The sequence below is a fragment of the Patagioenas fasciata genome, chromosome 1 (assembly GCF_037038585.1).
Source record: "Patagioenas fasciata isolate bPatFas1 chromosome 1, bPatFas1.hap1, whole genome shotgun sequence".
Taxonomy (NCBI): Eukaryota; Metazoa; Chordata; class Aves; order Columbiformes; family Columbidae; genus Patagioenas; species Patagioenas fasciata.
Genome location: NC_092520.1, coordinates 12247901 through 12265734, shown reverse-complemented (window position 1 = coordinate 12265734; position 17834 = coordinate 12247901). Strand labels below are relative to the sequence as shown.

General features: G+C 38.5%; 1 protein-coding gene across 4 annotated transcripts in view; it reads left to right on the top strand.

Moving 5' to 3' along the window:
- Positions 1-15298, top strand: part of SLC36A4 (solute carrier family 36 member 4) — a 110077-nt gene extending 94779 nt beyond the window's left edge. For all 4 annotated transcript variants that reach the window (XM_065850935.2, XM_065850945.2, XM_065850952.2 and 1 more), the window contains one exon: positions 11244-15298. In XM_065850935.2, coding sequence (XP_065707007.1) covers positions 11244-11548 — 305 coding nt within the window. In that variant the 3' untranslated portion in view covers positions 11549-15298. The remainder of the gene's footprint in view (positions 1-11243) is intronic.
- The last annotated feature ends 2536 nt before the right edge of the window (positions 15299-17834 follow it).

The window sequence follows — 17834 nt, the reverse complement described above, 5'->3', positions numbered from 1 at the left end:
ATAGTGTTTCATACAGCTGTGGGAACATTGACATTCTGAGAAGAAAGGGGGGATAATAAGGTAATTAAGTAGTTGAACCTGAGCTCAAAGTACTGTGTTGTGACTGAGGAATGGGCAGAGAACTAATGGCTTTTAGGCAGAGGACTGTCATATATTAATAACAATATACAACAAAAAGGGTGATGGAAAGTATGCTTGTTTGAAGGAAGATTACAAAGTTCAGTGTATTATCTATAGCCAATAAATAGTTGGTTGACTTCTGACAATGGATAGAGCTTTAATTGTCAAAAAATGGATAGCGAAGGTTGCTTGTCTGAAAGTTGACATTGCACAAATTCTTATTAGAATATTACAAAGTGCAGACTTCCAGTGGTGAGGATACAGGGCACAGAGGCAGCTCACCTGAGCAGGTGGGGTATCTTCTCATATTCAGTTCTGTAAGGGATTCTCTTAAGTTTTAGGTGACCAAGTGTAGGTACATACACTTACCATGTTGTGTAAACAGATTGTAGCGTAATTTCATTTGTGTTGCATCTGTCAGTGAAATGTCAATGACTAATGTGGTCTGGAACATCAGAGGACTCAGCTGGGGAAACACTTTGATCTTATACCCTTTGGATTTCGTATTTTCTTTGATGTGATTTAAAAAGAGGACAGGTGATACTTATTTCCCAGTCTGTGGCCTGGTGCTTGGCGCTGTCCTGGGGGGTGAGCTGGCAAGCTCGGCGTCTCAGAAATGTGGCTCTTGTGCTGGACTTGGCACTACAGGAAAACATTAAACACCACGAAAATAGACCTTTGTTTCAGGATGTGGAAGGAGTATAAACACAGAGACGATGAAATTCAGGATCGCAAAGAGACTCATGTGAGAAGTGAGATTTTAGGTGCTCAGGTTAGTTACTGTGATAGCATCTGTGGATGTTGCAGGAGAAAACCAGCTCCTTTTTGGGGCCTTTGTCTCAGTTGGTGGTGGTTCCACAGAGTGGTGCCATCCCTTGGTGTCACCATCACGTAGATAATGCTATTTGGAAGAGAATCATGTTGGTTTTCATGGACTGCCTGAATTGGCTTATATTCCTCAGGGAGTGGGATTTTCCCATAAAACATTTACTCCTGCAGTATTTTTTCCTGACTTCAAGAGAGGGTGTTCTCTGAAAGCTGTATCTAATACAAACCCATGCTGAAACAGGTAAATCGAAACCAGTGCCTGTGGTCTTTGTCTCCTTTCACATGTCCTTTTATGTTGACACTGAACTTTGGGGTAACAGAGTAGTTTATATCATGAGAAAGAAAACCCTATTATCTTTAATTGTTTATTGTTTAATTATGCTGCTAAGTAAAAACCTATTACCTAATTTAAAATAAAATCTATGTAATGATTTTCTCTGAAATCTTACTTTTTTTAGACAGTTTTTTTTTAGAATGAAAGGGAGATTGAGTTTAAACATTAACTCATCAGTAACTGTTGGGGATAAAAAAGTTGTTTTTTTTTTCCCGTGGAAAGTTAGAAAATGATTATCTAAAGAGCTATATGGTAGATATTCAGCACTATGTTTCACACTGATCTCAGATGAGCTATGACTGAAAGCACATTTACTTGCCTCGCCAGGTTTCTGCATCTTCTTTGGAACGCTACCAACAGGCACCATTTTTACTTTGGGTAACCGAAACTTCCCAGGATGTTGGCAGTGGTGGATGTAATGCCTGCTAGTTAAAAAATGGCATTATAGTAGAGTCATATCTTGTGCTTGTTATTTAGTATTGCCTTTTACCCTGTGGGAGTCCATGCTGCTTTATAAAGTGTATTTACATGTAATAGTTTCACTGCCTGCTATTATAGGGCAGGAAACTAAACTGCTTCATTCTTAGGAAAAAAAACTGGTTTGAAATGTGCCTTTAAGTTTGCTAAACGAGAACAGTAGAAAACGTGCTTATTTCAGAAAACTGCTTTCTCAGAAGTCATGATGATACTTTAACAGCTAGATCATTTGTATTTTGATGACAAACACGGGTTTTAAAATGTTTTATTTCCTTTAGAAATGTTGAAATTGAGCTGTTTTTTAAAAACCCTGCAGAAAATCTGAGAATTCCTCTGGCAAAATTTCAGTGAGCCAGCAATTTAGGGCTCTTTAAAAAACAGACACAGCTTGCATAATCTTATGTCTCAAGAGTAAAATGAAATTTTTTGAAAACTTTGTTGGGTGATTTAATTAATAGTATTATGTTTAGAAAAATGAAAATAATGGAAAGGTGGTTTTATAGGTGAAAAGTATAAACTCAGTGTTTGGGACACTCAAAGTGGGATTTAAACCATAGCTCCTTGAGGAGAGCACTGAACCTGAGTCCCCCCATTCTCATATCACCGCTGTGAGCACGAGGTTTTATTTTCCCTCTCCCATCAATTGAGGGATTGGACTGGATGATCTTTCGAAGTCCCTTCCAATCCCTAACGTGATGGTGAGCCCTGAAAACGTGATGGTGAGCTCTTCGAAAATTACAGCTGAAAGATAGCTTATAGCAAGACAGGCCTGCGATGTGCAGTCAGGTATCTGTATTTGGGATTGATTTACTTGGGTTGTACAAAATTAAGAATGAATGCTAAGGAGGGGACAGTGCTTTGGACACGCTGCCCCCAAATGTCCCCATGCTGAGCTGCAGGCAGCTGCGCCTTCTCCAGTCGGGTTTTCCCAGGTGCCGAAGCAAGCTGCTCTCTCTGAACTTCACTTTGTGAGGTGAAATGCCAACAAATTAAGATTAAAAACATCTGCAGATGACTGCATTTTTTGATGGATTGGGACTGCAGGCCATAATTCAGTGCTTAATCTGTCTAAGCCTGTCGACACAGAGAGCTGAACCCCAGCTCGCTCCTGCACGTGGTTGTCTCTGGGAAGCCGGGGCACTTGGCAGCTTGATTGTCTGTGTCATCAATCAGCACAGTGGGCTTCAACTAACTCGTGCCTGTGCCACCAGCTGCTGCAAAGCGTCATTTTGGAAATGCATTGATCATCCCACTGCAGTCTGATTGTTGTCATTTTATGGGCATCATTTTTTAATTTATTTGTGATAATACTGCAGTAAATTCACAAGTTAGTTATTAGCATGTCAGTAATATTAATATAATATTGTATATAATGATATAGAACGTGTCATAGGCAATAGGTACTGATTGTACCACAAACCTCTGCATTTTTCCAGCCCATAATAAACAGGCCAGTTCAGATACTTAAAGAACTACGTAAGAATCCAAGCATTTGCTTTTTATGACATATTTTTAACATTTGATGAAATCAGAGAGTGGCTTCCCATTGGAAAGTGTCTAAAATTTCTCTGGGGACTCAAGTAGTTAGTATGTAAGTTCCTTAGCACTTCTGTTATTTAAATAATATGACTTATCAGCTGAAGCTATAAATAAGCAAGAATGAATGTCTCTTTAAGCCATTTTAATTAGGAAATCAAAAAAAATGTAGTATCACTATGAAAATATAAATTTTAATCCAGCTTTGAATCATGATCAAAAATCGATGATTTAAATTAATTTGGACTTCAATATGCCAGCCTACTTTCAGCGCTGTTACTAGGGACATTTTTGAAAGAAATTAGTATTATAATGAGCATTATCATTTTCTAGGCTTGAAGAACATGATTCATGTCATCTTAAGTGATCATTCCGTGGTTTTATCAGCTATAGGAAGCGTTTACTTTCCCTACTAACCATAGGATTTTTACCAGCCTCCAGGTAGGGTATGACCCATTAGCCATGATTCTTTTTTCCAATGAGGTTTTTACCCATCTGTTTTCCCTCAACTCAGATACAAGAATATTGTGGGAGACAGTGTCGAAGACCTTTCTAAAGTTGAGGTAAATGACATCTACTGCTCTGCCCTCTTCCATAAATCCAGTCATGGTGTCAGAGAAGGCAATCAGGATGGTCACATATGATTTGCCCTGGATAAATACATTTTCGGTTTCCAGTCACCTTTTTCTCCTTCACATGCCCAGAAATGTGCCCCAACATGACTTGCTCCATGAGTTGTCCAGGGACCAAAGTGAAACTGACTTGCCTGTATTTCCCTGGATTATTCTTTTGGCCTTTCTTGAGGACATTTGTTTTCCCCAAGCACCAGGGATCTCCTGCAGTTTCTGTGACCTTTCAAAGACAAGACAGAATGAAGTGAGAAGGAGTTAGTTTGTCCTTGCTTCCATCTCCTCTGTGCTGTCTGTTTAGAGTCATGAGTTCCCTCCTTAGGCAAACTGAGTTCCCTCCTTCTGGCTTGGAAATGTGCGAATTAACATATTCCTGCTACTGAAAGCTGTAACACATACAACACCCCCAAACACAGGTTAGAGGCTCTTAGCTCAGAAGTTTTATTACAATTATTCAGAACAAAATCTCCTTGTTCTGTAATTTATTTAATACTTAGGGGAAGGAGGGCAAGCTAACTTTATCTGTTATTTAATAAATTCTTTAGTCCTTAGGTGGCGATTAGAAAAGATAATTTATCTGACACAACTAATATGATTTTTTGGTATCCTGGTGGATTCTATTTTGCCAAATGGATTACACAGAAATGTATATATTTTTTATCTTCTTAAACAGCTGTTTCTTTAATAATCTTTAATAAAGGAATGTAAAATTTGATTATTAAATAGTACAAGAAGCCTGAAGGATAAAAATAAGTAATTTTAGCTATTCCTAATGGTGTCTTTGGCAATGTTTTGCCTTCATATGTACATGTTTAGTATTTATGGAACAAAGTATAGTAGCTTAAGATTGAAGGTAAATATGTTCAATTTAATCTTAATTGCATGATTATTTTTTGTTCATTTTATATAGTAATCAAAAGGTGTATAATGAAAATTTTATTTTGAAGGGTGATGGCAGGACAATATTTTATTTTTAACTTTTTATTGCCTGGATCTTGCTTTTATTATGAGACAGCAAAGCAGCCATGGATCACTGCCTGCTTTTCTGCGACACAGCTTGATATATTAATACATACTGCATACTTTAAGAGAGTGAGACAAAGGGGACATGAGTTTATTTGCAGATTCTGGTGAATCTGTGGAATCAGGTGTCTAAAGGAGAGTGACTGGCAGTGCGAGCAGTGTCAGTACTGTAATGGTATAGCATCATCCATTTAGAGTTCAACATTAATTAGTTTTGCTGCATGCTTTATATTCATTTGTTGAATCTAACTACATACAGCAGTTGTTTACATTATTTCACTGATGTATGTCTAAAAATACTTGTATGATAAAGTATTGGTAGCAAAGCTCAAATACATTTACTGTAGAGACGAATCCAAATAATGTTTCAAATGGAACAGTCTAACCAGGTGTCATTTGTGAGCCCATGGATTGTGGTTAATTAAATGATGAAATATATTTGCACACAGCTTTGCTTTGCTTTGCTTGTTGCCATCCAAGACAGGTGCTTAGCAAAAAGACATTAATTCTGAAGATCTGATGGGTTCAGACAGAACAGGATGAGGAGGCCAAGCACTGTATTAACTACCACTTTGACATTTGATAAGGAGTCTGCAAGTCCTTATAGCCGCATCACTGCTACTCTGTCCCTGTATATCTGTACCTGCTCACACAGCCTCCTCCTGCCTGGGATTGTTGTGACCCTGAATTCTGCTTCAAATGGGGGCAGATCCTGGAAACTGAACTCTGAACAAATTACACTGCCTGAATTTTGGGGTTGCATAAGGCACAGACAAGGCGGGGGGGAGAGATTTTGTTAGTGGAGCATGGTGGGGACGCAGTCCTGGCAGGGGACTCCTGTGCCAGGGATATGTGCCAATCCATAGCCTTGGCTGTAGGTATTTTAGTTAAGCTGTTAGGAAAACTGAACTCAGTGCCCTTGTTACATCACTGGTCTGACATCATTCTTTATGCATCTTTCTGCATAAAGAATAAAAAGACTGTAAATATAAAACCTTTTGTAAACAGCTTTTAAATCTCTGATGGAAAGTGCTGCAAAAAATGAATTTGCTTAGAGTTCTTTGAGAAACTGATACAGAGGGCTCTGGGGAAGGGATGGATCTGCCCATTCCCTGGCAGGTCAGTGGGACTCTGTTGTGTGTCAGGGCCGTGTCCTGTGTTACTTCTCTTCATGAAGGATCGAGATATAGAAACCATCTTCTGCTGTGTGAGCCAAGTCTTTCCTGCTAACATGGGACAGAGCAATCGTAAACGGTGAGTTAGTGTGAGGGCAAACGATGTGAAGTATGTTCTGTCTCTGCATACTCTGCGTTGCAGGAAGACACTGATTGAAGAGTTTTTCATTCCGAAGGGAATAAAGCCAAACCAAATGATGCATGTGGTGGTTCTGCGTGCAAGATGTGTCTCTTTTTCTCTCTAGTGTGAAAGCAGAAATTGTCACTTCATAGTATAACTGCAATTCATCTTCTGCTTTGTTCCTTTTTCTGATTAGTTTTGGGTTTGAGGCCGAGCTGGTATTTAAAAGCATGCTTTTTAAGTAATTGGGTTAAGAAAAGTATTTTTGGTGAAGACTGAATCTAAATAATTTTTGAAGAAATTATCTTCTGTATGTATCTTATAGTCTTCTGATGTCTCAAAGAACAGCTACAACAAACACCACCTCAAACCTCAAGTTAATTAACATCTCTCGCCAGAAAAAATAATTTTCTGACTCACAATAATATCAAGATCTTCATCTAAAATAATTTTTTTAAACTGCATTATCAATATGTAGATTTCTTTCTACCTGTGTGCAAAGCTCTGTAAATTATTTGCAAATGCTCTTAAGTGATTATTTGCATTAGTTTATCTTCAGATAAGTAACAGATTTCTACTTGGTCTCATATTCTTTTGTACATACATAGCAAAACACAGTTTATTTCCCACTGTGGAACTCTCAAGGAAGGCATTATTTTTTGTCATTTATTTAAAGGAGCAGACAGCTTTTTAAAAAAATACTAAATTTTGTTAGATTTTGTAACTTATTTTTAAAATGTGAATTGTTTTAATTGGGATGTAACATGTTACAGTTTTGTAAAAGAGTTAAATGATTTATTGTGACTCTCTAAATATGTCTGCAATGTGCAGGTGTTGTCTGCGGCACAGCACGCACTGTTTTGCCTCTCTTCAAGCCAAGGTAAAAGATGTTGGTCATGTACAGAACAGGGAAATTATTTTAGTAAAGAAATATTAAATAGCTTTATTATTGGGCTAGAAGAAAATTTACTGGAAATTATCATTATCATGAGCCTTTTAAATGTCAAAATTGCTTTCTGGCTTCCTATAAGATGCTTATAAATAAATTAAATCCTACAGGAAACATGGAAAAAAAAGGCTTTTTTATGTGAGCTGTATCATAAAAATCTCCTGATGAGGTCAGAATGTGTTTTGCTTCTGATCTGTGTATGGACAGGACCAAAATTATAATTCAGTTTTTACTTAGATCCATATATCCTAATTACAGTAGTGCCCAAGTTGCTCAAGGATTTAGCATGGCATATGCATTACTTTTTGATAGAAATAAAGTAACTCAATATTTGATTACTAGAGGAAGTATTGGAATATGGTAATAACTTATTTGACTTCATCTGCAGTTACAATGCACTTAGGTTGGGTAGAAATGAGATGGCAATACTTTTTCTGAAATCACTTCAGCAAGCAAGTCTGACTAGTGATGCACTGATTCTGTAACAAGGAGAGCAAGTTGTAAAAGAAGCAACACTATAATATAAACAGAGTAAAATGAAGGTTGTCTTTCCACTGGAATCGGTTCCCTAAGAAAACAGAAACATTTTGCTATAGTATTTCTCCTCTAAAAAAGCTCCAGCTGACACAAATGGGTGATTCCATGGCTGAGACAGGCTGGCAAATCCATAATTACTAGTTTTTGAGATTAGGCTGTAGAGTTTAAGGTAGAATTAATATGATGGAAACTTGTTATCTCTGTGGGATGCTTTGTTCATGTGGCTCTTGTTCTTTTATTTGAACCTGAAGACAGTTTAACTGTTGGCCACCAAATATGTCTCATTTTGATATTGTAGGACTTCCTTCTTCAGCTGAGCTTCCCAGAGCTGCCAAACCAGAAAGTTTCATGGCTGTTGGTAAAGTTTCAGAATTTCTTCTTGATTCTGTACTTTAAAACCTATGTGTGGCTGGGAAGACCAGACTCTCTACCTGTAGGAATGGCCCTTGTTTACTTCTCCTGGAAACTTGGGCCCCGCTCTGAACTCTAGAGGACATTCTGTGGTAGATAAGAAACATGAGTTTTATTTCTCTTGGCTGTTAGAGGATAAATAAGACACTAATTAAAACCTTGAAACACATTTCCAAACTTCCTCCCACAACAACATCCAGTTTCACACAAACGTATGTGAACCGAACAGATTTTTTTATGAGATCCAAACCAACACAGCGTTTTGCTTTTCTATAACCTGAAGCAATTATAAACTGTGCTTTTATTTTTTCCAATTTTAAAAAAAGTATGAAAAATAATCTCATTATTTGTAATAAAGCAGAATGTTCCAAACAAGACTATGAACTATAAATTAATGAGTACCTTCTAAATTCTGGACACATGTAGCATTGAAAGAGGTCTATTGCAGAAGTTGCAAATCTATATTTAATGACTACACCCACTACATCTATTAAAGTGGCAAGATAATAAATGTGCAGCCCCCTCTGTTGCTTCACAAGAACATATTCAACATATTCACTAGCTGAGAGTTTCACCAGTCATTGCAAATATACTTCAGCTGCACTTTTCAGTTATATATGAACTGTACATTGCTGTGGAAGCACCAAGCACACTTCCTGGCCAAATTTTAGCACACAGAGACGAGATATTGTTTATTACAGAGTTGTACAAGTCTGGATGCTGGAATAAACCCAGCACAACAGCAAGAAAGTAACAACCACTATATACGAAATCATATCCCTACTCGTGGCAGTCCTAAAGAGCCAATTGGTTACACATTTGCATATTGGTTGCATAATAATTTTAGCATATAATGAGCAACGTTCAGCTAAAGGACACTTTATCCAGTAGTCTTGAGATATGTGCTAAAGCAAGACTCAACTAATTGTGATGCTCCAAAATGTCTAAAGCTGCAAGGTCAGTAGTCTCTGTAGTTTCTGATTAGGTGTTTTGCAAGTCACTCTTGTCTTTGTTAGAGGAGCAAACTGACCTAAACCAGAAAGGCTTTACATATCTTTAGGTTGGCAATTGCCAACAGGATTCATTCTCTTAAATGGTAGTGACTACAAGTCTGGTCTGAGCGCTCTTCCCTGGTTGTTTGGGCACTCATGGTGCTTGAGTGGAGTTATGGCTGCAAAAGCTATAGAGGTGGCTATTTTGTGAGTTTTGTAAACTTTGGCATGATTCCTTTCTCATTTCATCCAGCTTCATCCTAGATAATGTGTAAATGTGACGTTTCCAGTCTTTATATGTGTTCACGCAATGGAAGAAACAGTTTGGCACGGAGTAGGTCCATTTTAACAGTGGGTCAGAAAACTTGGCTTATCTATTTTTGAGTATCAGGGTATTTCTAAGGGTTCCTGAAGGACACTTCTGTCTCTGCCCAGGCTTCCTTTGGCTATGTGGTGCCTCAGATCTCTGTAAAATCACAGATTGCTAATAAACTATAGTCATGACAAGCAAGACCAAGTTAATTGATTTTTCTTGGCAGATCTGTGCATGATATGCTTCTTTCAAAGAAATTAGGCTGTTATCCTTCTGTGGGCTCATACCTTCTTATCTCCTTTTTAAGTGAGATCTCTTTAAGTTAGGGTTACCTGATAGAGCAGCAAGTAACTGCTCTGCTCTGCAAGTGAATTTTGAGTGTATTCACCAATACAGTTTTTCCCAAGTAAGATATTTTGAATGGAGGGCATCAAACCTGACATAATTTGAATATGTTGCCTTTCAGAATCAGAAGTTATCAAAATTCAAGGCAGCTGGTGGCGTTCAGCCCACAGCAAAGATGCTCTGCAAATAGAAAACTCATCTTGAGAATTTGTGAAGCTGATATGCACCTTCTGTTTTTCATCCTCACATGTTGTGTGAGGATTTCCTTCCTGCTTGTTCCATTTGTTTACCACCATAAACAGTGTTTACGTAACATTTGGTTGGTGGGGGAGTTGCTCTAAAGCCTAACATGCTTTTATTATGGTGTAAGAGTTAAGAAAGGAGGTATGGAAGAAACAATATATATTATGTCGTATTTTTTATTTGCTGGTGGCTTCTACAGCAGTTTTCCCCATTCCCTTTCTTCTGAATTACTTCCTTGGCTTGAAGAGAAGCAATAGAAGATGGCAAGCAGGCAGATGCTGCAGATGTCTGTGTCTGACAGCTAGGAGGTGATATGTCCATGGAAAAGAAAAAAGACATTTCCACTGCATACAGGGGATCCTGTAGAGGCGTGTGCTCAGCTGGCCTTTGAAAGCTATTTTCTAAACAGGACTGAAAACATTACGTGAGAATGGGTGTATCTGAGTTAGTACTGGGGTACCTTGCCTAAGCTTGCCAGCCAAAGGGGTTAAAACCAGAATCGTTCTGGTCCAACGTGATGGGTTCTGTTCTGTGAATGGTTTGGTTGCAGGAGGTGAGACCCGCCACGCTGCGCTAAGAGGCTCAGTGGGCCTTGTGTGCAGCCTTGGGACGTTCTCATTTAGTTAACTGGGCAACTATTATAGTGGTGTTTTACAAATTGAATGCAATTGCATAGGCTGAGATTTTTCAAGAGGTAAGTTTGTAAGTAAAAGTGACTTAAATAATTGTGAGACTGCCAAGTGGCCAGAGAGTTTGGTTCATTTTAAGTAATTTTATGACACTTCTAGATTATTAGTAATATATAGTAATTAACAGTAATGTATTTTTCCCCATGTCTCCTGGGCAGCATGTTACCCTTCCTGAACTTCATTCTTTTGTCTTAAAAACTCAACAATGATGAAAAAAACTAAATAATCCTCATACAATTTCATATTTCTCATTTATCTATGATTTGCAGGACAAATTTGTTTACCTTTTAAGTACAAAAAGATTTTAACTTGAAGCTCTGCCAGCTCATGCAGAAAGCCAGAATGGAAACTGAGTATCTCACAAATACATGCATTAATCTATATGGTACGCACCACTCGTAGCTGGAAAAATAGTGAATAGAACTTTCTTAAAAGATTGAAGCACTAGATTATGTGTTTGCCGTGGTTTTGTTTTTCATGAGGGTGTTGAATCTGAAGCCGCTGTTACTCTTCTGTTCTAGGTGCTGTAGCGGTTTTGATCCCTCGCCTGGACCTGGTGATTTCTTTCGTTGGAGCTGTCAGCAGCAGCACTCTGGCACTCATTCTGCCGCCTCTGATCGAAATTCTCACTTTCTACAAGGAAAACTTAAGTTTATGGACGATATTTAAAGATGTTTTTATAGCAGTCATTGGAGTTGTTGGATTTTTAACAGGGACATATGTGACTGTTGAAGAAATCATTTATCCTGCATCTACAGTTGTAGCTAACGCAACAGAGAGCATCTCTGCGGGTTTAAATGTTACAAACCGGATGGCTGGTTTATAGTAATAAGCAGGCACTGTGAACTATTTTGTTCCTTAACAAGAAACCCCAGATGGATGGCAAACCTACATATGGGACAAATTCAGATGGATTATATATGAATTTTTGAAAAATAGCATACAGCCCCTTCTCACTCTGTTGTTTGTTCTTTCCTTTGTTCTTTCCTATCTGCTACCTGAATTAACCCCTTTGCTCTCAACCTCTGTTCATCTCGTGAAAAACTGAATTGATGTCAGGATTTAAAATGTAGCCATGGAAATAGAAGGGTAATACCGTGATAGGTTATTTGCAAGCAAAAAATAATATTTATAAGGAAGTCAAGATGCTTTTCTCCTCCATCCATCATATCTAGGCCCCAAGTCTAGGCACTGCTGTTCTCACTCCAGCTCTGTTGTAAGGGTTGGAGTGGGAGCTCAGTGATGCACAGACCTTCTCTTGGTGAATCGCACCCCGGTGAACCAGAGACGCTCTAGTTTTAGAAAACAACAGCCCTGTTTTTCATTTCCATTTCATTTCCATTCTGGGGACTTGAACGTTTGCTGTTGAAAAACTTTTGGGCAGTTACTGTTGCCTGGCTCGGGTTCCTGGGAGTTGGTATGTCTGGAATCAGAGGGCTCTGTGCAGAATGACCATTACTCTTATTCAGTCTTTTCCCATTGACTCTGAAGTAGTTTTTCAAGCACATGGAAGGACCAAACCTTCCCTGATCAGCATCACAGACCACTGCTGGTGCTGGGTTACATGACAGTAAGCATAAAGGCTTTTTTTTATGCCAAACATTTTAAGTTGAAGAATGGACAATACTGTAAAGTAAGGTTTAGACATAAAGGTTGGATCTTTTATTAGACCAAAAGGTAGCTAGTTAGGAGTGTTCTTGCCATCTTGCATGATCTGTTTCTATATGTTCCTGTTCAGCGTGGCCAGACCCCCGCTCCAAGGAGATGACGACAGATACTCCATAGAGCCACAAAGCTCTGACTGCCCAGGGCAGATTAAAGATTCAAGGTGTTAATTTCTGTATGAGAAAGGAAAGGATGAGACACTATTTTCTGCAATGGAGCTTCTGCTGTACTGTCACATGTATAAGCTGTGGGTTATTTGTGATTCCCCAGGGCTGTGAGCAGCAGGGGTGTGTGCTTGGAAGCCCTTTCTCCTGCCCACACCACCTGCCGCAGGTTGTCTGAAGAAGTGGGTTATCTCCGGAATTGCTTTCAACTACTGGGACTTTGTAGAGAGGTGTGGTTTGTATGAGTTGGAGAGTATACATGTGGAAATATGATATTTTTTTAGAAAGTAATAATATATATCCCCTTTGGACTTTGAATCAAAAGTTACAGGATGTATTTTAGCAGAGCAATATTACTTTCTCTAGCGATGCAAAACATTCAACACCACAAACGAGAAGTCATTTATTTTTGTACATTTTGGTAACTCCTGACCCATTTTTTACACCATTTCTTTAATCTTAATTTCAACTATACAAATGTATGAAATACTGTATTTTTTTTACCTGTTGCTAGAAGTCTGTAGACTCCTAAACTATATTTTACTGGAAATATAATAATTATTTTTGCATTCTTATTTTCTGTCTTAAATAGGATCTAACATACCCTTTACTGATTTTTGCTGCTTCTGTCCATTTTGGAATTAAAAAAGGATGAGTTCATAAGTTGGTAATTGGATAGAAATTTATATTGTTCAGGAGGCCTGCGTGCTGAGTCCCCAGCTGGAACCCTGATTTTCAGGGTTCATATTTGACTTTCTCGCTCACACCTCATAAATGACTTTCACTCTAAATGGTAAAGCTAGGTTTTTGGTCTTGTTTTCTAAAAACACTCTATATTTTGTACAAGAATAGCACTGTATTTATCATACTCATTCCTGTTTTGAAGAAACTCCTTTTTGTAAGGGATATATTTAAGTATAACATTCACTCAAGAAATATTGTATGCCAAAACCTCTCTACTGTATTCATACAAATTAAGATAGAAACATATGTAATATTTTACTTGCCTTCAGTATATTCCTCAGAAATCTACCATTTGGTAATCAACCATTTGGCACTACAGTGCTAGAATAATATACTGCTAGAAATATCTACATTTATAATTTCTCTTTAGAGTATTTCTCTAATCGTCTACCATGTGGTGACAGCATTTGAGCACTTTCACCTCTGTGTGAATGAGGGCATTTCTGATAGGGATTGGTTACTGCATATAGTTCAAACAGAATGTATTTGTTCGAGCAATAGTCCTGAGCAATTCTCTTCTTTTCATTTTAGCATGAACAAAGTTAAATACTTGGCAGGCACTTCAAAGTATAGAATTAACCTTTCATATGAAAGTGCCACAGAGGAGCAGACACAGGTAGTTAGCAGAGAGGCAAAAGGTACCTTCAGCTTTAGTCTTACAGCTTTTTTAGTCTTTAAGCTGTTAAAAAAACCATTGAATCTTAAGTTTTTCCATCTGTTTCAAAATGAATCTGTTGCTTACCCAAACCATACACTACATGCTGATAGAATACATTTCTGTGCAGCATATTTTACTTGACATTAAATACTTCTACATGGAACATTTTTAGTAGGACTGATAGGATTCAAATGAGAGATATTTTTCCTGTTACTTTTGCATCTTTCTACCCGTATGTGTTTGGAGAATAGCGGACTGTCCAGTCCACTCATATCATCAGTTCTGCATCGACTGTGCCCTAGCAAGCAGCTCTGAGAAGGTGCCTCTGCCAGGGTGCAAAAGGACTTGGCCAGTTCAGAGTTTGGTGGTAATTTTTGGCTGGTGCAAGTGAATACTGACATGGTTCCATCAATGAAGATTTGCTGAGCTGGGAACTAGAGCCTAATAGGTGGCCTTGGTGCCCAGGTGAACACAACATATCTTCTTGAAAGTCAGGCGACTTGTTTAAAAGCTTGGTAGGCTTGAACAACCTCATCTTAGCCATCAAAACTTGGATAACCCGGCCCAAACCTGGCCCAAATACAAACCCTTACACATCTTATGCCATGTCTGACTATGGACCAGCCTGTCAAGGAGCAGATTTTCAGACACAGGTTGCCACTGGCCGACCAGGTATTTGTGCAGTGGGCCAGTGTTACCGTGTCTGACGATGTTGTATCTTTTGAATCTTTAAAATGTTTATTAATATGCTTTGCACAATGTCGATTTTCTCCTACAGTGTAGGATTTTCGTTATTTTAACACTCATATAGTGCATTTGTGTGGCGAGCTCTTTCAAATAGAAAGAGTCAGGAAACAGAGTATCTTGCTTTGGATAAGACTAAAATGTCATGTAGTGAAAAACTACTAAGTGTGAATAATAAGAGTGTTCCTGTGAAACATTGCCAAAGATTTAAAAGACAGGAAATTCTGACAGAAACCTCTTCTGAATAATAAGAATGTTCCTTCAGCTTTTAAAGTACTGTAGTATAAATTGCAAGTTAAGATGCAGGGAGTGAAACTGAGAGATTTATTAGGTATGGTTTACATTAGTACATATTTAAGATGGAAATCTACTTTAGCATAAGCTAAATTAAACTGAAAAATGTATGTGATTGGATTATGTTCCTGACAAGGAACTGAAAGCTATTGTATTTATATACCGTACATGCACTTATATTTTACAGTATAATATTGTTAAGAGTTTTTGTGTAAATTAATCATTAGCTGCACTATAAGTAACTGGATTGTTTTCTTGTCTGTAACTGTTTATCCTCAAATACTGGGCAAGTAAGAGGGTGGGTTTGCCTAATGTTCTTTAGCTTAAATCTTCTGTATTAATAAAGATTACTGTAATATTATCGGGCTAACTCACCGTTATCCTACCTGTCACCACTACTACATCACTAGGAGCAGTGGCTATTTTAGTGCAGAATTTACCTTTGTTTTTCTGTTGAAGTTATCTAAGGACTGGCAAGTGACTGTCAGGCAGGTTCAAGACCTGGCTTTTCATTGATAATAAATCTCACTTCAAAGTCACACAGACACTCCTGAAAAATCCCACCTCCACTCCAAGGTTTTTCATGAAGGGACACTTAAAGTTAGGCTTCTGCATCTTTTTAGAGGTGCTTTAGTGAATGTATTAATTTATAAATGCACAAAGGCAGCCAGGAATTCCAGTTCTCATTTGAAAAACTGCGAAGAAACAGCCAGACTTTTTAAAATTGGACAAGCTCTCATATACTTGGTATGGACTTGGCCTTAATTTTAAGTATGAAGTGTTGGGTAATTCAGTATGGAAGAAACCAATGTTAAAGTTCTGTACTTTTTATCTAAATTTGAAATTACTCATTGGAAGCAAAAGTGGCAGCATAATATTTCATGTTCTCACCAATTATTGGATACCAATTTTGCATAAGTCCCCATATTCCGTATTTCAGTCCAAGGCCCTTTGAAGATGTGCTCAGGGAGGCATTCAGAAACACCCAACCCTTTATAGAGTTGCTTGTATAAATATGATTTACACAGAAGTGTTATACAAACGTTCTTGAGAGTTATCCACCAAAAACTCTGTTTTATAAACAAGAAGTCCTCCAACACCAGCAGAGAGACTGTAGCTGTTGGAGTGGGAAGATGAATTTAAGTCTCCTGGGAGTCAAGAAGAATTTGAATCCTTACCTCTCTGAAGGATGAGCAAAAGCAACGCGTATGCTCGAATTCCCTCTTGAACTTAGCTGTGAGGGACATGCACTTTTAGAAGTTGACATTCAGCAACCCTTCTGAGAGTCCAAGTCCTTTTAACCTGAGTTTTCAGTTCTTAAATTTTGTGAGTGCCTTAACTCTATTTATTTTAAAAATTAGCCAACAACATCCTGGCTCGTATTAAGAACAGTGTAGCCAACAGGATCAGGGCAGCAGTTGTACCACCGTGCTCAGCACTGGTGAGGCCACATCTCAATTATGGTGTTCAATTTTGGGCCCCTCACTACAGGAAAGACATTGAGGTGCTGGAGAGAGTGCAGAGAAGGGCAACAAGGCTGGTGAGGGGTCTGGAGCACAAGTGTGATGAGGAGTTGCTGAGGGAGCTGGGGCTGTTCAGCCTGGAGATAAGGAGGCTGAGGGGAGACCTTATCACTGTCTGCAACTGCCTGGAAGGAGGTTGTAGCATGGAGGGTGTTGGTCTCTTCTCCTGAGTGGCAAGTGGTAGAATGAGAGGAAATGGCCTCAAGTTGTGCCAGGGAGGTTCAGATTGGATATTAGGAAAAAATTCTTCACAGAAAGGGTTGTCAGGCATTGGAATAGGCTGCTCAGGGAAGTGGTGGAGTCACCATCCCTGGAGGTGCTTAAAAGTTCTGTAGATGTGCTCAGAGACATGGTTTAGTGGTGGACTTGACAATGCTAGGTTGACAGTTGCACTTTGTGATAAAGGTCTTTCCCAATGTAAATAATTCAATTCCATGGGTAATTGGTGCTGGACAATCTTTGACTGGTGGTGTAATGGATTTATTTGACTCTAAAGAACTGAATTCAAACTACTGTAGGTAGTGAAGTCCTTTCAGTTCTGTTTTAGCAGAGGTTCTCAGAAACAAAGTCTTGTTTGGGGAACATCCCCATCTGCATCTGAACACAGATACTTAGTGAGAATAGATTGCTCTCTATTTTAGTTCTCAGCAGCTTTTCAAAATGATACTGGAAACACCCCAAAATCCAAATAAATCACCTTTAAAGTATCCATTCCTCTAAATGTTGACATGAAAATGCCATTGGAAAGTTCAGAGTGTATTCATTTTTTTTTGTCTATTTTCATGTCTTATACAATTGCTTTGCAGAACAGGATATTTTTGTTGTTTTCAGCTGCTAGTTTTGAGGAACCAGACTCCTGGGAAACCAAGTTCAGTTCTCTGTCTTTCATACTTCATTATGGTTAATAAAATCGTTGCCAGGATTATTTAGTCTCTCAGCATCACTTGAGCTACACCATCTTCTTCAAAGACCGTGACAGTGTTGCTGTTAATGAGTTCACGTTGGTGGAAAGTACTGGAGCAATTCACTTGGCACACGAGGAGAGGATCCATTCATTCACACCCCTGGGCAAGCTCTGGAGGTGTCAGCCTAGAGCTAAGCAAACTTGTTAGCACCGGAGTGACTACATATGACTCAGCTGTACCCAGGGAATAAGTCTGTCTGGTGAGAACTTGGCATCTTTCACCTCATCAGCCTTGCAAACCATCCTTGAAAGAGTATGTAATATGTGCGTTTTTCTGCATATGTGTTGGATTTTACAACACAGGTACTACTTTATTTTAATCTCCACAGCCTTGATCAGACTTTTCAAAATTTTTG